General features: G+C 49.1%; 1 protein-coding gene across 1 annotated transcript in view; it reads left to right on the top strand.

Moving 5' to 3' along the window:
* The window catches only part of tshz3b (teashirt zinc finger homeobox 3b), a 30,690-nt gene extending 8,758 nt beyond the window's left edge, over positions 1 to 21,932 (top strand). Inside the window, exon 2 of the mRNA XM_067249005.1 lies at positions 16,938 to 21,932. Within this exon, the coding sequence (XP_067105106.1) occupies positions 16,938 to 20,404 (3,467 nt within the window). The 3' untranslated portion in view covers positions 20,405 to 21,932. The remainder of the gene's footprint in view (positions 1 to 16,937) is intronic.
* Positions 21,933 to 25,360: the final 3,428 nt, after the last annotated feature.

Below are 25,360 nucleotides of genomic sequence, written 5' to 3'. Positions count from 1 at the left end.
GGGGGGGTTCTTTCCTAGATGAACTCTTCTCTTTGTAGCTTGGAAGGGGAGGGATAGTAGGACAGGAAGACAGAGAAAAAAGAGAGGGAGAGAGAGACAGGCAAGAGAAAAAGGAAAAGAAGGGCGGCCTGTTCTCTGTCCAACTCTTCCCACACACACACACACACACAAAAACACACGTACACACACTCCCACACACTCCAGAGGGCTGTGCTGGTGGTCCGGGCTGTTTTCTGGAGTCCAGGAGCAGAGAGTAGCAGCTCCATGCCAAACAGTTGATTTCCCCTCTCATCTGCGAGGCCATACATCACAGCCCCGCCCTTCTCTCCTGACAGCATGACGCGTGTCATTTATCAAACCCACCGAGCAACGCAGGAAGGGACAGGGGCCTCGCCACAGCCCCGTGTGTGTGTGTGTGTGTGTCTTCCTGGCTTCACACAGGGCCGCATGTCACGCCTCCGGGGGGCAGGGGGGTGGAACATGGAAGGAGGGACGGAGAGAGGGAGGGAGGGAGGGAGGGAGGGAGGGAGGGAGGAGGGAGGGAGGGAGGGAGGAGGGAGGGAGGGAGGGAGGGAGGGAGGGAGGGAGGGAGGGAGGGAGGAGGAGGGAGGGAGGGAGGGAGGGAGGGAGGAGGGAGGGGGGGAGGGAGGGAGGGCGGGTGTTGAGTGAGAGGTTAGGGAGCGAAGGGGAACGGCTGTTGTAGTTTCAGTTTGGCTCTGACTGACTGGCCTCTCTCTATGTCTGTCTTTCTCTCATTCTGTCTCTCTCTCTCTCTCTTTTTTCTTTTCTCTTCCTCACTCCTATGTGTGAGATGGGCACAAACGTATAACAGTCGGGAATGTCGTGAGTGTGTGTGTGTGTGTGTGTGTGTGTTAGTCAGCGTGTTAGAATGTTTGTTGAGTATGATTTGGAGCTTGTTTGAAGTAGGTTGAAACTGTGTAAAGACTGAGTTGGATTTATTATGTGTCTGTATAGGTTTGTGCATGTCTACGCTTCATCTGTATGTGTGTGATGTTGTGTGATGTGTGTGATGTGTGTGTGTGTGTGTGTGATGTGCCTCCCTGGGCCCCATGCATCCCACACCTGTTTCTGTGTGTCTGGGCTATAAGCTGACAGGCATCACTCAGGACGACACACACACACACTCAAACACACACACGCGGCAGGCTCTGCACGGCTCAGCCCTCTCTCCTGCTCTCGTCCCCGGGGTTACGACACCGACTCTCTGCTCGCTCTTTCTTTCCCGTGATTCAAAGGGAGCATTACTGAAGATGGATGCGTCTTAAAAAAGGGATTGTTGATGGATATGAGGCTGGCTCTGCCATTCATCATGGTGAATATTATTTAGACTGGCCGTTGTGGAGGTGTACCTGAGTCACAGAGGAGAAGAGGAGAGGGGGATGAGAGGAGAGAAAGAGAGAGAGAGGCTTGTGAGTGCTGGGTTCAGGCAGGACGTGGGTTTGGTGATGGATGACTCCACCAGTGCCTTGTTTGTTACCAGACACCAGCTCTCTACCTCTCTCTCCCTCTCCTCTCTCTCTCCCTCTCTTTTGCTCCCTCCATCTTGCACTAGTTTTACCAGAACGGATAAAAATAAAACCTACGGTGGTCATAAAAGTATATGAAAAACACACACACACACACCTCATTCACACACACAGCAGCCAGGCATAACTTGAAAGTGAGCGACCTGCTGTGTAGCCTATGTGTAGTCTTCACTGGGATTTGTAGTTTTTTCGTGCACTGAGTAGGGGCTGGAGAGAGAGAGAGAGGGCCAACAGCTGTGATTTGTTAAGTGCGAGACATGGTTGACTTTCTTTACGGCCTCAGTCAAGGCCTCCCAGTAAGACACATCCAGACTAGATGTTAAAACCAGACTGGCTCAGCCTTCTTCACTGGCTGATTTCTCTTTAACCGGACTGAAGGTGGAGTACTCTCTATCATGTTTTGTGTGCTGTTTACACTGGATAAAGTGTGTCTCAAGTGTGCGGTTAGAAGCCATTTTAAGAGACAATACCGATCTGAGCGTCGTAGTATCTAATATAATGACAGCATTGTTCCGGTTGCATTTTCACAACGTCGACTTTCCCAGTGTTCCACGGTGACACATAGCTGTTAGAGGACTGGAGTGGTGTTGTTTTGACAAACTGAACGTCGTGTAAGTGTTCCTCTCTGACTTTCAGCAGAGTTTTCTTTCTCGGGGGGGTGGGGAGTGGGGGTGAGGGAGGGGGATGGGGGGGTCATCTCTCCTGCTCACTCAGGCCAGGGCGAGAGGGCAGGAGAGGGGGGCAGAGAGACGAGGACGAGCGAGGACAGTAACCCTTCAGCCCCTACCTTCAGACGAGCGAGAGGGAGACAGAAAGGTTGTTTTGTTTTTGTGCTGGCCCTCCCTCCCACTCTATCTCTCCCTCCCTCCCTCCCTCCCTCTCTGTCTCTCTCTCTCTTCCTCTCCCTTCCACCCTGCCTTCCACCCCACCTCTCTCTCCCTCTCTCCCTTCCTCTCCTCTCTCCGTTTTATAGCAGGAGACATGATTTATTGTGGCCATCCATCTCTGGGACTCATCCATCACATCCTGGTTGCTAGGCAATCATGGCAGCAGCTGTTTGCTTTGACTCAGACAGAGGCGCTGTCAATCAACGGCGGCAGGTGAAAAGCATTAGGAGCACGCTATTGTCAGACGGAATAATTAATCAAAGGCAGGAAAGATAATTAAAAAGATATGACCCCTGCTAGCACTTGGTCCTGGAGAAAAGGAACGGGCAGGGGGAAAATAGAGGAATGGAGTGAAGGAGGAGAGAGGATTGAAGGGTACTCTTCCTTCTCTCTCTCTACCGCTCTCTCCTTTTCCTTCTCTCTCTCACTCACTCTCTCCCTTTCCTGGCCTTCTCTCTGCTGTCTCTCTATATATTTAATCCTCTCTCCGTCCTTCACTCTCTTTCTTTACCTTGCTCTCTCTCTTTCTTCTGTTGGTTCCCTCTCTCCTCTTGTCAGTAGAAGGAGGGAGAGAGAGCAGGAAGAAGCAGCTCAGTGGCACAAGGTCTAATTAATTAAAAGGAGACCGTCTAGAAAGTGGAGAGAAATAATAAAAGGCTGGCAGTGTAGAGGAGAGGGTGAGAGAGAGAGAGAGAGAGAGAGAGAGAGAGAGAGAGAGAGAGAGAGAGAGAGAGAGAGAGGGAGTGAGTGAGTGATTCTGGTACTAGAAAGGCTGCACATGTTTTAAAGTGGCGCTCTTCAAACTGATACTGGCACACTCAACACACACCCCTGTGTGTGTGTGTGTGTGTGTGTGCTTGTGTGTGTGTGCGAGCATGTATGTGCCGTGTTCTGGGTGATCTGAGGTCAGGCCCACACAGGGCTCTTTCACTCTCTCTCATTTTCTCTCCATCTCTCTCGAACGCAATCCATCCTGTTCCTCCTGTGATATGTTCTCAGTGTTCTCTCAGATAAGCAGAGGAACAGGGCGCTCAGTCCAGCCTGTTCCCATCCAGCAGGCACAGCGGCCCTCCTGGGCCCCGGTGGGCTCCACACACGCTGGCCCCGTGCTGGGCTGCATCCCCTCCTGGTTCTCATCTGGGACGGTGGAGTGCTGGTCTGGCCACAGGAACACTGTGTTCTCCACAGGCATGGAGGTTCAGGAGCAGACACAACAACAGGACCTTCAGGCAGGCAGGCAGGCAGGCAGACAGACAGGTAGTATGACAGACAGACAGACAGACAGGTAGTATGACAGACAGACAGACAGACAGACAGACAGACAGACAGACAGACAGACAGACAGACAGTATGACAGATAGACAGACAGACAGATAGACAGATAGACAGACAGACAGACAGACAGACAGACAGACAGACAGACAAGTAGTATGACAGGTAGTATGACAGACAGACAGATAGTATGACAGACAGACAGACAGACAGACAAGTAGTATCACAGACAGATGGACAGGAACATAGGTAGACAGACAGGCAGGAAGGCAGATAGATAGGCAGAGCAGACAGGAAAGCAGACTCACAAACTGACTGACATGTTCCCACAGCACCTCTTACTGTGAACTGCTCTCTAAAATGCTTAAGCCCGATACATTGCCCCGGGCTATAAACATGTCTCTCTCTATATATACATATATATATATATATATATATATATATATATATATATATATATATATATATATATATTTTCTCCACAGACAAACGTACGTGCACACCAAACAAACTCAAATATTCACACACTGGCAAAAGAGCACATTACACTCACTTAGGCTCTCTTTCTCTCTCTCTCTCTCTCACTCTCTCTCTCTCTCTCTCTCTCTCTCTCTCTCTCTCTCTCTCTCCCTCTCTCTATATCTCTCTCTCTCACACACACACACACACACACATATTCACACACACTCACATACAGACTAAGTCAGCAGACCAAGGGCCCATAGAGGAACAACAGCTAAATGTTGATTTGTCTAAATGCAGCCACACAAGGCTTGCCTATTTAAAGACTTGAATTGAGACCCATCAACACTACACACACCTCGTACTAAGACGTGTGTGTGTGTGTGTGTTAGAAAGAGGGAGGAGAAAGTAGGTGTGTGTTAGAAAGAAGGAACGTGTGTGTGTGTTTGGCAGTGTCCATAGACATGATTGCCTAACACAACATACTGAACATTCATCCATAGCTTGTGAATGCTCCCTGGACAATTAGTCCAGAATGGATCAGCTCAAGCCAAACAAAAACCACAATGTAAGATTGTAGAATGGAGGGTGAGAGGAGGCAGAGGAAAGAGCAGTTGCACAACAATGCAATTGCTGTGTCTCTGAAATACCCCGGGTGCCACGCTGTAATGGAGTTAATGTGATCTTCCTTTAAAAGCCTCTTCAGGAAGATTCCTTGATATTTTTAGTTTTAATTAACGACACAGTCACTGAGATGTGGGTCCTCCAGCTCCACCATCATAGGGAAGCCATGGAGGAACATCCATCTCATCTCTGCTCCCTCTTATCTCTGCTGACTAAAGCGTGTGTGTGTGTGTGTGTGTGTGTGTGTGTGTGTACTGTGATTCTCACTGTCCTCAAGTGGATGTGATGATACCGATATTGTATCTATCTAGTGCTTATATGGTGTGTGTGTGTGCATGTGGTAATGGTCAGACGAGAGAAATGAGTGATGCAGTGTGTGTGTGTGTGTGTGTGTGTGTGTGTGTGTGTGTGTGTGTGTGTGTGTGCGTGCGTGTGAGAGACACTTCCTGTATCAGACCAGAGGATGTTACACTTGGACCCGATAAAAGCTTGTACTGTTTATGCATTCCTGAGGCCACACACACACACACACAAACAGACACACACACGGTCATGCTGTTATCTGTAAAATAGACATCTGTGTGCATGAGTGTGTTTGTGTGGGTGGGTTTATGGGATAGGCTTCTGAGTATTCAAGCTGTGTGTAACTGTGACAAGATGAACCGTCCACCATGGTGGGTGTGTGTGTGTGTGTGTGTGTGTGTGTGTGTGTGTGTGTGTGTGTGTAGGCGGGAGGCACTAAATCACTCTAATCAATTGAGGCCCATGTCATGGAATGCCAGACATGGCAGACCCGGCCTTTTCAGTGTGTGTATGTGATTGTGTGTGTGTGTCACAGTATGTGTGTGTGTGTATGGGGTATGTGTGTGTCCATGTGTGGGGGGTGTACAGCTGTCACATGGTGTACAAAACATGCACATCACAAATCACACACTTTCTGTAACAGTGGGTGTGTCTTAAATTCTTGTTGACCATATTAGTACAGATCTGTCTGTCTGTCTAGCTGTCACTTTGGAGCTATATATGAAGTATTGACTATATCACATCCATAATAAATACACAGTGTAGAGGAGGTGGTTCAGTGACTGGAACCAGAGAGACAGAGAGATGGAGCTCTACTGGTACTGGTTACTGCTACTGGTTACCGGGTACTGGTTACTGGTGGTGGTAGTGTTTCTGGTGTGGTTCAGTCATCCATTGCCATTCAATTGTGTGAAACAGGAAGATTTGCCTCATATCTTTGATACATAACTGTCATATCTATCTAACATCCAGACCGGATCTTTCCAGCCAGCAGGCTGGAGAGAGAGGTGTGTGGGGGCCAGTAGTGCTCTGTAATGTGCTGAGGTACAGTAGATGACCCTGGAGGCTGAGGCTGGTGCTCTGACTAACCATGCCCAAGGGAAGGCCTCAGGCCTGGGGGAGGACAGGGATGTAAAGGGGGTGGTGCTGGTGTGGTTCAGTGGTTCAAAATAGAGTAACAGGTCTTTATTTTGTGTACATCTGTCTGTCTTTCTGTCTTTGTGTTCAATCTGCATCTGTTTGGATCCTCTCTTTTATCCTGTGGGTGTGTGTGTGTCTCCCCCTATGTGTTTGTGTTTGTCTCTCCTCCTGTGTTTATCGCTCCTCCTGTCTCCTGTGTATGTGTGTGTGTTTCTCCTCCTGTGTGTTTCTCCTCCTGTGTGTTTGTGTTTGTCTCTCCTCCTGTGTTTATCGCTCCTCCTGTCTCCTGTGTATGTGTGTGTGTCTCCTCCTGTGCCTCTTTCCTTTGTGTGTGTGTTTGTGTATCTCTCTCTCCGGTGTGTGTGTGTGTCCCCTAGTGAGTACATGCAGGGAAGAGTATCCACCAGAGAGCTGGTATCCATGGCAGTGTTCATGGTTTGTTATTGCTAAAGGTCTGTACACACACAAACACACTCATACACTCAGATGTCTATTTGGGGTAGGGTCTGGGGGAGGGGGTGGGGTGGGGTAGGGTCTGGGGGAGGGGGTGGGGTAGGGTAGGGTCTGGGGGAGGGGGTGGGGTGGGGTAGGGTCTGGGGGAGGGGGTGGGGTGGGGTGGGGTAGGGTCTGGGGGAGGGGGGTGGGGTGGGGTAGGGTCTGGGGGAGGGGGTGGGGTGGGGTGGGGTGAGGATCTGGGACCGGATTGGCAGCCTAGCTCCCCTGCGGTGCTCCATCCTGCTCACACACACAATGCAAGGTAGGAGCTGCTCTCTGATCAGACACGGCATGTTTGTTAGTTTTAGGCATATTGTATGTGTGCACATTAACACACACACACAAACACACACGCACACACTAATTGGAGGGAGGAGGGGGTCCTGACCAAAGGCCCTCAGGGAGGTTGTGTGTAAAAGGAGAGTTTAAAGAGGCCAGGCATCCACACATCTAGACATGCCCTTTGATGCCCGCACTCCCCCTCTGTCTTTCTCACTGCTACACCGGAGCCATTTTGACGCCTAACAGTCAAGCCAACTCCTATAGGCTCATTCTGCCATGCTGCAGTTGGCCCTTAATCACTAATTACATGATTCGACTTGGCGTCTCTCTTCCTGTAATATTTCATCCCCTCTCTCTTCCTCTAGCTCTCTCCTTCCCTCCCTCTGTCTTCCCCTCTCAGTGTTTTTTTTTTCAATGTAAGAATGTCTCAATAAAGAGCATCAAAAGTCCTCTCTCTTTTCTTCTCTCACTCTCTCGCCTTCTCTCTCTCTTCTTTTACTCTCTCTCTCTCTCTCTCTCTCTCTCTCACTCTCTCACGATCAGCACTTTGAAAGTGATACCCTATCAGTTCCTTACCTTAAGAGCCAACAGGACCATTCCAGATCCCCCTAGACAGGAGGTCCAGCTGCTCCCACACCCCCCATCCCATACATCCATGCACTGGGCCTGGGTCCTGGGCCTGGGTCCTGCGCCTGGGCCTGGGTCCTGCGCCTGGGTCCTGGGCCTGGGTCCTGGGCCTGGGTCCTGCGCCTGGGTCCTGGGCCTGGGTCCTGGGCCTGGGTCCTGGGCCTGGGTCCTGCGCCTGGGTCCTGGGCCTGGGTCCTGGGCCTGGGTCCTGCGCCTGGGTCCTGGGCCTGGGTCCTGGGCCTGGGGCCTGGGCCTGGGTCCTGCGCCTGGGTCCTGGGCCTGGTTTGGGTCTGAGTCTGGTTCTGGGTATGAGAACATTCCACTCTAATTCCCAACCAGAGTGAGGAATGCTGTTGTTGTCCCTCTGTTCTGTGTTCCTGGTTGCAGGCAGCAGACCAGGCTGTAGACCAAGCTTTAGACCAGGAAGCAGACCAGGCTGTAGACCAGGAAGCAGACCAGGCTGTAGACCAGGCAGCAGACCAGGCTGTAGACCAGGCTGTAGACCAGGAAGCAGACCAGGCTGTAGACCAGGCAGCAGACCAGGCTGTAGAACAGGCTGTAGACCAGGAAGCAGACCAGGCTGTAGACCAGGCAGCAGACCAGGCAGCAGACCAGGCTGTAGACCAGGCAGCAGACCAGGCTGTAGACCAGGCAGCAGACCAGGCAGCAGACCAGGCTGTAGACCAGGCAGCAGACCAGGCAGCAGACCAGGCTGTAGACCAGGCAGCAGACCAGGCAGCAGACCAGGCTGTAGACCAGGCTGTAGACCAGGCAACAGACCAGGCTGTAGACCAGGCAGCAGACCAGGCAGCAGACCAGGCTAGGAATATAGCTCCATACTCTAAGGACAAATAGCAAATAGATTCATTATTAATTAATGACAAGGAAACTGGAAACTCATTTGTTATACATTTGTTAATAATGTTAACATTTTCAATTGAATTAGCATAACAAATATATCTTGTATAGTATGCCATATACTATACATTATAGTATATAATACTTTTATACAACAACACATTGAATGTTGTTTCAGTTGTAGAATAATGAATGACACTAAAATACTGTTCAGCACGCCACTTTCTACCAGTCCCCAAGAAATTGTTAACATTTACAAGGTCTTTCATTCTCTTCTCCCTTACCACCTACTGTGCAGTGTGTGTGTGTGTGTACTTGAGAGTGTTTGAGTGTCTATGTATCATTTTTTGCGTGTGTGCGCACATGTGTGAATGTTTGAACGTATGTGTGTCCAATTGAGAGTGTGCGCGTGTATGTGTGAGTGTGTGTGTTATGTCATGCAGCAGCCGTGCTGTCTGGATCAGCGGTGTCTTAATTACGCATCCTGTTTACATCCTATTGTGTTTCATTTCAGCACGTAGCACACAGGGCCTCCCCCAGCCCCCCCCCCCCCCCCCCCCCCCAGCCTCCCTCCCAACTCCCCTCCGTCTCTCCTCAGCCCCTCTCCAGGATAGCAGTCAGAAACCCACAGCCCCTAGTTTCCTCTTCTCCACCAAGGTGTGTGTGTGGGGGGGGGGGGGGGTTCTGGAGTGACCTAGCTGGGCACAGTCCAGCAGCATTTCCTGGTCCAGCTGGATCCATCCTGCCCTGTCCTGGTTCCCACACCAGCCTGCAGGGGGGATTACTGGGACAAAGGTGGGGCTGGTGGGTGGGGCCTGGCTGGTGGGTGGGGCAGGTAGGTGGGTGGGGCAGGTAGGTGTGTGTGGCCTGGCGGCTCTGATGTGGATTTTGCTGTAGATAAGATACTGTACATTTGGAAAAAAAATAAAAAATACAATAAACTAAATACTTTTTACGAGACCAGTTTAACTTAAACTACTGGGAGTGACACACTAGGACAAACTATAAGTGGCATCTACATTTTTTTTTAATTATTTTACTATTTTTAGTAATATACAATATTGTATATTGTATATTATTTTATTTATGTGTTATTTATTCAGCAGATGTTGAAAAAATAATTGAACACTATGCAGTGCCATCAAAGTATAGTGATATATATGTCCAATCCTGGAGTAGGACTGTGAACATGCACTTTGACAAGGGCACATGTGTTTCTCCATGTGTAGGCCTCACTAAGTAGACCTACATGCCTTGCAGCTGTAAACACCTTCACGTTTCTTAATGACTTTCCCCCTGAACCTCTGGGTAATATTGGTATGCATGTAAACTCTGGACCCACTCACCCCCCCCCCCCCCCATACACACACACGACATACACACATACTACACATACACCCCCACCCTCAATACTCCGCTTTTCATTAATATCGAGTGATTGAGCGGAACATTAGCAGATAAAGCGGAGAATAAGATGACATATACACCACGGATGGAGGAATTAAAGCCTAATATAATCAGTCGGCCTTGCATGCACATTCATCCCCCCATCCCCCCACCTCCCCCCATCACAACGGCTGACATTTTGATTTCCAGCGTTTGCGGCGCGACCCAGAGCGGGAGCCAGGCTCTGACGGATCTCTCTTTTAAGTGGCAAGATCGTTAAGTGATTGTTCAGGGGGGTGAACCCCTATGTGCGGCACAAACACACACACCATGCAAGCCACTGCTATTGATCTCATTGTCTGTCAAGTGTGTGTGTGTGTAAGGGCTCTAAAACAGGGCGAGTGTCTCTTTAAAGTCTCAGTCCGGCTGGTTATTTTCAGGGGGAGCTGAGAACACATCACATTTTATTAGCTTAATAAATCACCTTTGTTGTCAATCAAGCCGCAGAGAATAATTGGATATGGTTGAAGCCTTGCGTGATGGATTATAAATCATTCCAGATTAAATTAAAAGATAATGCACAAACTTAATGGTTTGTGTTTTGCAGTCTAAATTGCCTTGGAGCAGTGCTGTTTTCCTGCTTTATTGCGAGCCGTTTTTCTTTCCTCTAAAGCCCTACACATCTCACACCTTTTATAGCTGGCTCCACTCTCTTCTCCTGGCCCAACTCAGCGCCACTCTCCTCCTCTCCTGGCACAGCTCAGGTGCTTCATCCTTCTCACTGTAGCACACACACACACACACAAACAGGGTAAAGTGAGGCGGAGCGAGAGGGGGCTGTATCCTCCACATTAGCCTCAGAGACACCGCTTTCCCCTCCACTGTCCGTTTCCGTGGTGACAGAGCGGGCATTATCATAATCGTCTCCTGTGTACATGACGGACCCCCAAAGTGATGATGTCGTTTTATTTGTGGGCTCAGGTCTCCCCGGCCTAGCGGCCCCAGAGCTAACTTCCCGAGCGAGGCCGCGGAGCAGGTCCGATGACATCTTTTGATCAGAGCTGTCCAAAGAGATCAGAGGAGACTGGCAGGTAATGGATACCCAGTGACAAACCAAATCTAGATCCGGACTCCGAGAGGGGGGCCGGGGGGGGGGGGGGGGGGTCAGGCTGCCACTTCCCCATTAGACCCCCCCGCCCCCTCACCCCCCCGCCCCCTCACCCCCCCCTCCCCCTCCCTCCCTCCCTCCCGACAGACTGACACCTCCACACAGCAGCTGAATCCCAGCAGCTCTCCCACCCTGATGCTGGTAATGCTGCTGGGATAGACCTGTTATTCCTCTCTGTTACCTTTCTATTATACTGTCTGCCTCTGTGTGTGTGTGTGTGTGTGTGTGTTTCACTACTAAATGTGAAACAGGGTTATGTCTTTGATTGTCATATCTGTCTCTGTCCGGTGTGACAGAGTGTGTGTATGTGTGTGTGTGTGTGTGTGTGTGTGTGTAGCAGTGCCCAAGGGATGTTAGCAAGCCAGAGCTGGTCTCTCCCATCACACATCAGGCTCTCTAATGGTACTGATACTGAAGAGAGAGAGAGGAGGGAGGGAGGGAGGGGTTAAAAAAGACCACACCCTTTAAGGTGACAAATCCAGGAGTAAAAGAACAATATAAGAAAGACAGGAAGGAGAGATGAATAATAACAAAACATACATACTGTAAACACACAACCTGCCTGAAACATAACCAATCATATCACCTCGAGGTTGACCTGTTACGGTCCCTGACAGCTACCAACATGCCCCAGGAGGAGGAAAGAGGGAAGGAGAAAGTGGAGACGTAGAGATGAGAAAGAGAGACTGAGAGGATGGATCTTGCTTTCCATCCCTGGTTGGATAACCCTATGCAACCAACTGGCTTCTCCTCCATGACTCCTCCACACACACAGACACTCTCCCCCAGGGGGCTGGGACGGTGACCCGTGTGTGAACTGGGTTTCAGGAATGTGACTGCTAGGAGTGCAGCTCATCTGAATAACAAAGAAGCGCGCAGGGTCATTTACTAGAGATCGTCATCTCAGCTCCATTATGGCTCAGTGTGTGTATCGGGCATGTGATGTATGCTAGCAGGACATAGTGTTATTTCACATGATCTCATACAACAGGTTGTCACATGATCGAAATGATGCACAATCAATAGCCCACAATCAGACATGTGTGTGTGTGTGTGTACTGATAGTGGTGCCGGAATATTTATGGTCACATGGATGACCCTTAACCGTCAGTTCTGATGGAGCTATGTGAAGGGGTCAGGTCACGTAGAGGGGCAGTGATACCGCCGCAAGAGGGTTTCGAGCTGACTCTTCATAGGTGTGTGTTCCCGTGTGTTTGCTTCAGGGGGAACTGTGGCACAGCGCATGACACTGTCGCCTCACAGCAAGAAGGCCTTGAATTCAAACCACCGTGAAAAAGAAAACATACAGAATGGATTCCGAGTGGTCAACTGCACAAATGCAGTAGTAGGTGTGTTTGTGTGTACATGTGTGTCCCTGTGCGGGCAAGGCCCAGACACCGTTGTGTCTACACAGAATCCTACAGTTCCTCTCTGCTCCGCCGCTGCCGCTGGAACCCACACTAAACTAACCTGTTCACACACACACAAGCCCACACACACCTACAAACACACGAATGCATCCTAATCCTCGATCATTCATACTCTCCTCGTCGGCGTGCTTCCCAGACAGTGATGAAGAAAGTGTTTTGTCCGTCTCTTCATAAACGGAGTGACTAAGTTCAGTTGAGTTCTGGATTTTAATAAGTATTATCCATCTGCAGATTGGGAGAGAAAACCAGACCCCTGACAATAAAATGACAACACGACACCAGGCTTAGGTCTCAATAATGTCTCTCTCTGCTCTGAAAGCCGGAGGACCATCTTTTATAGGGCACAAGAATGTAAACATAGATTGTGACAGTCAGGCAGTAATGACGTTTCAACAGTCTCAGAGAAAGAGATTCACTGCTCCCAACACATGACAACTCTCAGACTCTAGAGAGTTCATAGTTGGAGCTCTCCTTGTAGTCATGACAAGGAACGTTTAGCCAGTACTTTCTCCTGACCCCGAACATCTACTAACCCTGACACATAGACACAATATACTCGTATTAATAGCAAGCTTACATGAGAACGTACTAAATAGTATCCAATGACTAGTTCTATTGATTAGTGAATAATGTGAGCACACAGGAAATCCCAATTTCTTCCACAACAGCTATATAAACGGTGTGTGTTGGGTGGATGGCCGTGCTGCTGGATTCACTCTGCCAGTGGGTCATCTCCATTCCAGCGTTCCAACTGGAGAGAGGTCCTTTAGCGTGCATTTCTCCCCGTCCAAGTGTGGCTCTGTCCTCAGCCTCCATGTCTGTGAGGAGTCTGGGTCGATGTGGTGTCTGTCTGCGATCAATGACACACACACACACAGCTTCTGGAAGCATTGCCCGCGCAGCCGCCCTCTCACACACGTGCACACACACGCACTGTCATGCATGCACACGGCCACCCAATCCCATACGCTTAACACGAACATTAGACACGCAAACGAGCTAACACACATGCATCCACACAGGGCTAACAAACCGATTTGTCTATGCATGTCAAATCAGGATAATGAAGCATTATTGATCTCAGATTCAATTAACTTCATTAACGTGGGTCATGATAGCGATTGCGGGGGGGGATCTCCTCGGGGAAGGAGAGCTGGAAGGAGGATAGAGGGATGGAAGCAAGGAGGATAGATGGGGGGTGAGAGAAAGAAAGAAAGTGAGAGAAAGTGACCATCACGATACTAAACTTCCAGCTCACCTCCATGAAATCAGTTATATAATCAGTTTGTTTTTTAACTTTTGTACATTCAGTTCAACCTTGTATTTAATGGTATTCTTTTCCCTGACTAGCTAAGTAATTGAGTTCATTTCGTTCACTCATTTGCGAGTTAGCAGGAAGGTCTTCTGTAAATAATCAAATGAAGCCTGAGTCCAGACATGCTCTGCTGTCCTCAGTCGGTTCTCCTGATATCCTCTCTGGCTCTTTGATATCCTCCTGAAAATCACATCAAGCTCTTCTTCCCCTCCTGCTGCCCCTTCATTCACAGGTTATTCCTCCCCCACTCCCCCCATCCAAAGAATACACCTCATCCTCTCCCACCCTCGCTCTCTCTCCGTGTCTCTCTCTCTTCCCACTTGGTGTTTTCTAATTAAAAGAGCACCTGTGTATGTGTGTGTGTGTGTGTGTATATGTGTGTGTGATGTGTTTGGCAGCAGTCGCTCCAGCAGGGGTCTGAGAGGACAGAGAGAGCGAGGGAGCGAGAGAGCGAGGACACCATATTGTAACAGCCGTTGGGCTTCTAAAGAGGTTGGGGCTGGGCTGGGCCAGGCTGGGCCGGGCCTGGTGTCAGAGTGCGTGGGTCTGGACCAGGTCCAGAGGCTTGAGTTGGGCACCCTGTGTGCTCAGAGTTTTGACGCCGTTCCAAGACCTCCCTGCCTTCTTTCTCCGGTCCTTCTTCCCTCCTTCATCACTATCTATTCTTGTCTCTCTCTCTCACACACACACACACACACACACACGGTAAAGTTTCCGTCTCACTATTCTGCAGGTGAGTTCACAACTGAGAGAGAAACAAAGAAATCTCAGACCGTCATCACTTCTGTGAAATCCTGGATCAGTGTGTGTTTGTGTGTGAGGAGGAGGGAGATTTGACATGGCCATTTGTCCTTGATGGAGCTCTCTCCTCTCTGCTTCCTCTTCTTCCACAGCTGTCCTCTGGGCTCATTCACAACAGATGGCAGCCTGCAAGTGCATGCGTGCGCGTGCGTGTGTGTGTGCATCAGCATGTCTGTGCATGTACTGTATGTGTGTGAAAGTGATGCGTAATATGTGATTACACCACATATTATTCGTATACGGTTTGCTTTAGCTTTGTTTAGTCTCCCCATAACATTCCAGCTGTTCATCACTAGTGATTGCATGCTGTATTTGACGCTAGCATCATACTCTCAACCCATGTGATGGTGTCTAACTGGAGGGATTGAGCAGTCAATGAGTTTATCCTAATTTAACTTGTATCCTTTATGGTGGCAGGCTGATGTTGTGATGTAGTCGTTTTGTACCTGTGTGTGTGTGTGTGTGTGTGTGTGTGTGTGTGTGTGTGTGTGTGTGTGTGTGTGTGTGCGTGTGTGTGTTGAAGAGCATGTTTAATGATTTCCATGTGACGGTGAGACTGAGCTCTCAAGCCATTCTGTAGAATTACCTTGGAGCATGCCTGGAGGCACAGCATCGTGATGTGCCCACACTGGGACTGTGCCTCTCTGTGTCTCTACAGTACCATTGTGTGTGTGTGTGTGTGTGTGTGTGGGTGTGGGTGTGGGTGTGGGTGTGTATGTGCATCTGTTTATCCCACGGTGTCGCACTGCCAAAGGCAACACAACAAGAGGGTTGACAATGACTGAGACTTTTCTCTGTGTGTCTGCTGCCAATGCAGTACTACATCTGACACAGACACACACACACACACACACACACTACACAATCTCTACCTTTGCTACTGCACTGTACCGAGAGAGAGAAAGAGTGAGAGAGGAGTCTGCAGTAACATTGCTGGAGCGTGTTCTATGACACGGCTGGCAGAGTTTGCAGACAGCAAGGTACTCCTGTCTTATGTACAGTACACCACACGCACACAAACACACACTCACACACACTTACAATAAGCCAGGGGTCTTTCACAACCACCATACTGAGGCATGTGTTGGTTAATAATTTGTTCACAGAATTGACAAGCAGTTCTCATAGAATAAGTTGTATTTGTAATCATAACCTATCTTTTTTTGTGAATTATTTTACTGTTTACTTTTAGGAGAAGTTGGTGTCCATGAGGTTTCATAGTGTGGGATGGACTGTGTGCACACGGATACACCCTGCTAGTCAGTGATGTTCTGCTGTATCTGTGTGTTTACATAACTGGTCAGATGAGTGATGAACAGTTACACGAAGGAATGCTGGGAGTCAGCCCAATGCTATATATACACACACACTCACACACACTCACACAAATCACACACCCACACTCTCTCTTGCTTCGTCTTTCTTTTTTCTCCTGTCTTACTGTTCAGAAGAAACAAATAATTTAGTTTTGATTGTTTTAATTTCCCTATCTCAGTGCAGTCCACATTTTATTATTTCAGACTGAAGGGATTTGAATATAAATTGAAAGCCGGCAGAACCCTCCCTCTAAACTGTAAATGATAACTCTAAACTTTCTAATCTTTTGGTAATTGAGGCAAATGCATTTTGTTCAGGGAGATTTGTCTCGGGGAAACGTACATGCATTTATGTTTATTTACGAGAAGGCGAGACAGTACAGAGTAATGAGTGAAAATGCATGCTTAATTCAAATGGCGAGAGTGTGTGTTAGGAAACGCATTAGTGAAAGCAGAAGAAGTGTAAGACATATTAATTGACAGACAGGAACTGCTGTCTCGGAGGTTGATACAAGTAATTTATTACTTCAGAAACGAATGCCACCTCCAGAATGTGCTTCATTAATTTCAAATTTAGTTTTAATTTCAAGCTGTTGCCCCTTGAGAAGAATAAGGTGGCAAGTTCTGTTTGAAAGGATTTTTTCTCTCTCTGTCTCTCTCACACTCTCTCTCTCTGTCTGCATTTCTCTCATTCTCTGCAGTAAAGAACAAAGGGATGAGGGATGGGATGTTGGGGGGGGTGTAGGAGGGACTTTATTCCAATTTGAAAGCAATGTAAATGTAAAAGGGAAGTTGAAATGGAATTACAGCAACAGTTTATGATATGAAGCAGTCTGCATATGATTGGCTTTGTGCTGTCGAAAGGGACGGAGAATTCCAATGTTCCTGCCAGCTGTCGGCTTGCAATGTCGTCACATGAATGCAGAGTAGGAGATCTTCATCATTAGCCATGGTGTCTGTGGTAGTAACTCTCTCTCTCTCTCTCTCTCTCTCTCTCTCTCTCTCTCTCTCTCTCTCTCTCCAGCCTACGTTCCTGAGGATGAGAAGGAGGCAGCTCTCCTGGAGGAGGACCTAGAGGGAGAAGACTCCGCCCAGGAGGAGGAGCCTGCTGTCAAGTACATGATCCAGGACAAGGACTTCCTCCTCAAAGATCGCCCTGCCTACCACGACTCCCCAGTAGCCGACTTATCGGGCCAGGAGATGGACAGCGAGTCCCACCTCAGTGAGTCCAGCGACCGCATGTCCGACTTCGAGAGCTCGTCGCTGAAGAACGAGGAGGAGGTGGTCCTGGCCAAGGAGCCGCTCACCTCCCTCTCCACCTCCTCTGCGGTCATGATGGCCGCCAACACGCCATCCTCAGCCATGGAGGAGGGGGCCATCACGTCGCTCACCTCCGGCCCGGACAGCCTGGAGCAGATGAAGGCCATCTACACCAGCTTCCTCACCAACTCCTACTGGTCCAGCCTGAACCTGAACCTGACTCAGCCCCCCCCAGAGAAGCCCCCTCGTAGCCACAGCAGCAGTAGCAGCAGCAGCAGCAGTAGCAGCTGTGGCAGTGGGGGCTACGACTGGCACCAGTCCGCCGTGGCCAAATCCCTCCAGCAGGCCTCCCAGAACCAGAACCGGCACATCCACCCAGCGGCAGAGACCAACCTCTTCAGCACCGTGCAGCTGTACCGTCAGAGCACCAAGCTCTATGGCTCCATCTTCACCGGCGCCAGCAAGTTCCGCTGTAAGGACTGCAGCGGCGCCTACGACACCCTGGTGGAGCTGACGGTCCACATGAACGAGACGGGACACTACCGGGACGACAACCACGAGACGGACAGCGAGGGGACCAAGCGCTGGTCCAAGCCCCGCAAGCGCTCGCTGCTGGAGATGGAGGGGAAGGAGGACGCCCAGAAGGTCCTGAAGTGCATGTACTGTGGACACTCCTTCGAGTCGCTGCAGGATCTCAGCGTCCACATGATCAAGACCAAACACTACCAAAAGGTGCCTCTTAAGGAGCCTGTCACGCCCGTGGCCGCAAAGATCATATCCTCTGCCAGGAAGAGAGCTCCCATTGAGCTGGACGTCCCCAGCTCTCCAGATTCCAACGGGTGCCCCCCCAAACCCCATCTGAATGACCCAAACGACCTCTTGCAGAAAACATCGAACCCTTACATCACCCCCAACAACCGATACGGCCACCAGAATGGCGCCAGCTATGCCTGGCAGTTTGAGTCCAGGAAGTCCCAGATCCTCAAATGCATGGAGTGTGGCAGCTCCCATGATACACTGCAGGAGTTGACCGCACACATGATGGTGACAGGGCACTTCATCAAGGTCACCAACTCTGCCATCAAGAAGGGAAAGCCCATCATGGAGTCCCCTCCCACTCCTGCTCCCACCTCGCTCGCATCTATTGAGGAAAAGTTCCAGTCAGTACCCCTGGCTGCTACGGCCTTCTCCCCTCCTCCCCCTGCACCTCCCCCTTCCATCCTGTCCCCCGCCATAGCGGTGGAGATAAAGAAGGAGGAGAAGGAGGAGGAATGTACTAAAGAGACCATTAGCAACAACCACAGTAGCAGCAAGGAGAAGAAATTAGGAGAAGATGAGGCGGAGGAGAAGTTTGACGTCTCATCGAAGTACTCGTACCTAACAGAGCAGGACCTGGAGGAGAGCCCTAAGGGAGGCTTTGACATCCTCAAGTCCCTGGAGAACACGGTCACCTCGGCCATCAACAAGGCTCAAAATGGGGCTCCCAGCTGGGGGGGATACCCCAGCATCCACGCTGCCTACCAACTCCCCAACATCATGAAGCTCTCCCTGGGCAACAGCGGCAAGAGCTCCCCCCTCAAGTACATGTTTCCTGGAGGGGAGATCCTGTCCCCCAACAGCAAGAACCAGCCGCTCATCTCCCCTCCAAGCCGCCAGACCTCGCCCCTGCCCAAGAACAACTTCCATGCCATGGAGGAGCTGGTCAAGAAGGTGACGGAGAAGGTGGCCAGGGTAGAGGAGAAGATGAGAGAGCCAGGGACAGGGGTGGGAGTCAGAGCTTCCCCCATGAGAAGAACCACACCCTCCCCCTGCCACAGCGAGGCCGGCGAGTCTGCCCGGGGGGAGTCGCCCAAGGACAGGAAAGGGGGCGCCAAGACTCCAGAGAGCATGGGTGGAGGCGGAGGCTGCCACAAGGACTCTAACGGAGACACCCACATGAAGGAGCTTCAGGAGAACGGGGTGGAGAACGGGGCAGGGGTGAAGTCCCCCATGTCAGCTGTGCTCTGTGGCAGCACGGCCATCATCACCGACCACCCTACCCCCGAGCAGCCCTTCGTCAACCCCCTGAGCGCCCTGCAGTCCGTGATGAACGTCCACCTGGGCAAGGCGGCCAAGCCCGCCCTGCCCTCCCTCGACCCCATGAGCATGCTCTTCAAGATGAGCAACAGCCTGGCGGAGAAGGCCGCTGGCGCTGCCGCCGCCCCGGCCCAGACCAAAAAGACCAACGACCACCTGGACCGTTACTTCTACCAACACATGAACAACGACCAGCCCATCGACTTGACCAAAGGCAAAGGTGAGAAGAGTAGCTCTCTGGGCTCGGCCGCCCTCTCTTCCTCCACCTCCACCCCCTCCTCCGTCTCCCCCTCTTCCACCGTCGCCATGGCGAAGGCGTCCTCGGCCGTGGCCTCCTTCATGGCGTCCTCCCCCCTGAGAGAGAACGCCCTCTCAGACATCTCGGACATGCTGAGGAACCTGACTGAGAGCCACACCTCCAAGGCCTCCACGCCCACCAGCCTGTCAGAGCGCTCGGACATCGAGGGGGCCACCCAGGACGATGCGGAGGAGATCTCCCCGGCCCAGAAGAGGAAGGGTCGCCAGTCCAACTGGAACCCCCAGCACCTCCTCATCCTCCAGGCCCAGTTTGCCTCCAGCTTACGTCAGACGGGCGACGGGAAGTACGTGATGTCCGACCTGAGCCCTCAGGAGAGGATGCACATCTCGCGCTTCACTGGCCTCTCCATGACAACCATCTCCCACTGGCTGGCAAACGTCAAGTACCAGCTCCGGAGAACCGGTGGGACCAAGTTCTTGAAGAATCTGGACTCGGGTCACCCAGTTTTCTTCTGCAGCGACTGCGCTTCTCAGATCCGCTCCCCGTCTACTTACGTGTCCCACCTGGAGTCTCACCTGGGCTTCAGACTGAGGGATCTGGCCAAGCTGTCTGGAGAGCAGCTGGTCAGCCACATCTCACAGCGCCACACCAAAGGACTGTCTGAAAAACTGCTCCCCAGCCTTCCCCCACACTCCAGCCACCCACTGTCCTCCCTGCCCCCTGCCCACTCCCCGTCCCCCTCTCCTGAAGAGGATAGCGGTGGAGCTACATACCAGTGCAAGCTCTGCAACCGGACTTTTGCCAGCAAGCACGCGGTTAAGCTCCACCTGAGCAAAACCCATGGCAAATCTCCAGAGGACCATCTCATGTATGTGTGTGAGCTGGAGAAACAGTAGCACTAGCTGGCTGGGGACCCCACTGCGCACTCTCTTTGACTCTGTGACACTGTCTCTCTCTCTTTAGCCTTTCACAGACATTTCTTTTGAAAAAAGGACTACAATTATGAAGTGAAGAAACTGCACAAAGATGCCACACAACTGCTGTTGAGTTTTGGCACATGGTTTTTGATTTTCTCTGTGGTAGACTAACCCTCTGGCCCTGCAAGCTTTGTTTTATTTTTGTTAAAATGCTTTTGGAAAAAAACTTTTTCCAAATGTGCCGTTTTGAAGAAAGGGGTGCTGTTGTCGCTGTTAAAAAACATATGAAGGTTTGAAGAAAAAAAAAAAAACTAAAATGAAGTGGTATGTATTTCAAAAGTTGTGTAAATTGGATTTGGTTTCTTTATATTTTGGCATCACTGATGTGTGATAAGCTGCATGCATTAATGAAACAGTTTAGTTAAACATTTTGTGACTAAATCTGGTGCACTTTTCAGTTTTCTCTCACAGTTTTTTCTCACTCTTCTTTCTTTCACGTGACCTTTGTGTGCTGGTGTCAGCATCTGAAATTTAACCCTCTGAGTACGGACAAGCACTTCTACACTCTATGATCCAAAAGACCTATAAGAAAAGAATGATACTGTAAACTGAAGGAACTATTGTGTGGATTGTGAAATGCACATGAGATTTTAAAGTCCATGTCCAGCATTCCGTTTCTAAACGTAGCGATGTGATGCAAAAATGAAAATTTTAAAGTACTTTACTTTGTTTGGTCAGGGACCTTTATCAATTCAGGTCTGTGTAAAAATGTACATAAAACATATTAACTAATTTCTGTCTAAATTATGCATCATTTTTATATTTTTAATTTAAGAGGAGTATGACTATCTACTGGTGCACAATATATGAATACATTAATGAAATTGTTTTGCACAATAGTTTTATAAATATGTTATTTAATCAAATGATATGAAAATAAGAGGAGAAACAAACTACACATCTTTTTATTTCCACCTCGTGCTCAAAGGGTTAAACCTCTTGTACCAGACAGTACATGTGCAGCTGTTTGAAACGTTAAAAAGATAAAAAGGTTGTACAATAAAAAATGTTACTTTAATGAAGTAATGAAGAAACCCACATGTAACCTCTTATTTATAAGTACTCTTGGTTGTTGTTTCATATCGTAGAATGCCTTCTTGATTGGTCTTTATTTTTATTTTTATTTTTTTTCGTTCTGTCTAATTACTCTCCCATGATTCCACACTGCAGCTTTATCTTATTTTTTGGGGGGAATATGAAAGGTAACCATGGTTACCTGAACCTCTTGATTGACAGGTCTGCTCGGTTTGCGGCGGTTAATTTGCCGTGGTAACTGACAGCTGCCAGTGTACGGAGACCGTATGTGTAAAATATTGGCATGTAAACAGCACAGACACTGTAATGCATTCTGTGCCGTGGTTTTTCTTTTCTTCTGTTGTTGTTGTTGACAATGAAGCACCCCATTATATGACTTCATATAACCTTTTTTCTACTGCAGCATTAAAAAGGAAACGTTTTTTTTGTTTTGCAATAACACTGTGTGTCACGGCTCACAATTATTGTGTGTGCTGTGTGCTCCCTAATGAGCACATTAAACTGAGATGGTGCCATCGTCTGCCGGTGACGAGCTGCAGACGACTTTACAGTGAGTGGCAGCAGGGCTCTGCAGAAGACACACACATGTACACACTGATAAACACACACACACTCATGCACATCGCCATCATAATCGCAACATACTGGGTATCTACTACCCCAAAGCAGTGAATCTGTGGCCAGCTTTAGAGGCCTATTTGTGTGTGTGTGAGTGTGTGTGTGTGTGTGTGTACTACATAAACCGTCATTTTTATGTTTCAGACAGCACAAAATAAATAAATGAGGCTTTGGAACACACATCTCCTTCACACATCATATCAGTGCATCATATCCAGTGAGAAGTGCCTGGCAGAGAAGTGCCCTTCCCCCTCCATCTCCTTGGCTGGATGCAGCCGTTAATTGCGTAAACCCCGGCATTAGCTGTCTCTGTCTCCCCGTCCTCCTCCCTCCTCAGTGATTAGCCCAGGCTTCCATTGTGTCTGCTCCCGTCACTAGGTAGACATGCGGCAGCCATGTTGCTTGGGTTCACCGTGGGAGACGACAGCACTGCTGTGGGGATGAACTTGCTACTTTGAAGTCCCCCTGTGCAGTCCAGAGCCACCATCATGAATAAATTCTATCAGTATCAATTAGATACAGCTGATAGAGTGTACGTACGCGTGGTTGGTGAACAGTGAGTCAGAGATTAGGAGGAAGAGATTCAGACAAACATACATGCACACACACACATGCACACACACTCCGGAGAAGGTTGGGAAGTCAGCAGTGATGTCGATTCTTTAACTTCCTTTCTGGCTGCTGAATTTGTTTCTCGTCAGCCCTGTCTATGAAACCACCGTACAGACAAAACTATCTTGCATAGCTGTGGACCAACACACAAACACACACACACACGCACACCTTTCAGCAGCCAGGTAGAAGGACTTCATCCGTGGTGACAAGGTGCCGCTGTGTGTGAAAATGTCAGCCTTCACAGCGGAGCCTGAAGTCTGGCACCATATTTAAGGCTCTCATTAGCCGCAAAGAAAATATGCGTGAAATTGAAGTGTAAGAAAGCCATTTTCTACCCCTCTCACTTCCTGGGAGCGAGGAGCAGACGGGGCTTATTAAGGTTCAAAACAAGCGTGCAGGAGACTGTGTAGCCACCACGACGTGCACACACACACACTATCGAACCTCACAATCCTTCAGCCACAGCTCCACAGTCAAGAGACATGTCTGAACATGTACTTTAGGATTCATATTAGTTTGGCCTACCTATTTCTTTCAGCCAGCAGGCCTTGGTCTAGCCTTGGTTGAGTAGGACTACATCTGTTTTATAAGTCCATTCTAATACATGTCTGTATGTACTGCATGCGTTTCCTGCAATAGTGGGAAATAAAAAGGTGTGTTTGTGATTACAGGAACACACCAGTTCAGACAGTTTACTTAAGTTACATTATTCCCAACATCAATAGAAAAACATCTTAATTGTGTTGTGGGAATTGTGTTCCTTTGTGCCAGAGCCTTGCCACTTTATTGTAAGCAACTCAATATGAGTTTCACCCTCCCACAGAAGGAGTATCCTTTCTACAGAGAGCTGTTTTAACTCCAGATAGCTTTTACATCAGGTGATATGTAAGACCCTGTTCAATGGATCCCGTCCTCACAATGGAATCATACTGCATAACATTGGGTTAAATCCTTGAAACTGCACAGAACTGAAACAAGAAAACGCACTCACATCCATGCACAATAAACAAACACACAAACAATGTACCTGTCACACACAAAAATCTACAAAACTCCTCAACCTTGCAGAATCAAATATTCAATTTCCCAGAATGCATTTTCGGATCTGGTTGGAGTATGAAGAGCTCATCTTGCCCACTGAATGTCCTTGTGTAAGCATTCCTTAATCCTGTTCACACACACACATAAATGTGCACATACTATTCATACACTGCCAAACACACACACACACAGTCTTGATTTATTCGCTCCACTGTTGACCCTGTGTTGTACGTTGTCAGGAGATGTCTTTGAGTGTGACTGGCCGTCCCTAACCTGTGTTATTTACATGGCTAATAACTCACGAGCTCAACAACACCTTGACCTTGGACCAGTGCCATTATACATGTTAATGCAGGTGGACCTGTAAATTTCTATGTGTCCGAAGCACAGAGTAAATACTAATGTGACAAATACTGGCACACGTCTAAATCACATACGTCTCGTTGACCGGCACTCTACCCCTGATGGCAAGAGAGAGAGAGAGCATGACGGAGAGAGAGACAGAGGAGGAAACAAGGAGAATGATGGACGAGGAGAAAGAAAGAGAGACACAGGAGTGAAAAAAAGAGATGGACTGAAGGAGAAAAGAGGGAGTGGGCGAAAGACAAGGAGAGAGAGGGAGAGAGGGAGAGAGAGAGGGAGGAGGGAGGAGGGAGAGAGAGAGGTGTAATGCAGCACCGTAGATCTTCTTGCTGTCACGTTACCAAAGTATCTTAAAATAACGCGTGTGATGAATGTGCAATTTCCTTAATTTACGTGGCTGTGGTGTGCTCAGGGCTACACGCAGGATGGAAATCTTAAATGGGGCTTGAACAGCACTCCTCACAACAAGAAATCAATATGCCACGCAGCTTAGTGAACTATCTGCACTGGCCAAGGAGCGAGAGGGTAATTTCCTCTAAACGCCACAAACAACACTCACCCCACCCACACGACAAATACTATCACACATACACCCACACACACAAACACACGGGCATGCAGACACACGCATGCAGATACAGGTACACAACGATATGTTCACTGCACACACCTATGGGTGTTAGAAGAGAGAGAGAGAGAGAGAGAGAGAGAGAGAGAGAGAGAGAGAGAGAGAGAGAGAGAGAGAGAGAGAGAGAGAGAGAGAGAGAGAGAGAGAGAGAGAGAGAGAGAAGCTTCAGTAGCACGATGTCAGTCACTGCAACATGGAGCAGGATACAGAGTATGTCACTCTCTCTGGACTGAAATACATTTCTAATGTGAAAAGATTTCCCCTGAAACACAATGGACAATTTTCTTTTAGAAAAACTGCTTGAAACACCTCATGCATTAGATCCTCCATTACCTACCAACAATAACAGTCTCCACCACAAAGGCCAATCTCAAATATCACTGTACAATCTCACAGGGGGTCACTATGCTGTATGGTTTGACACACATGGAACCATTAAGACACTGCTGACCTCTAAGCAACCTTGTCCCTTTAACCTTATGAACTCATGACCTCAGCCAATGGCTGCAGCTCAGTCGCTGTTACTATGACTCCAGTGTACCAGACTGCCTCATAGATACAAATGCACAAAATTA

Source organism: Osmerus mordax, chromosome 13 (assembly GCF_038355195.1).
Source record: "Osmerus mordax isolate fOsmMor3 chromosome 13, fOsmMor3.pri, whole genome shotgun sequence".
Classification (NCBI taxonomy): domain Eukaryota; kingdom Metazoa; phylum Chordata; class Actinopteri; order Osmeriformes; family Osmeridae; genus Osmerus; species Osmerus mordax.
This window is presented reverse-complemented; position numbering and strand designations above follow the sequence as displayed.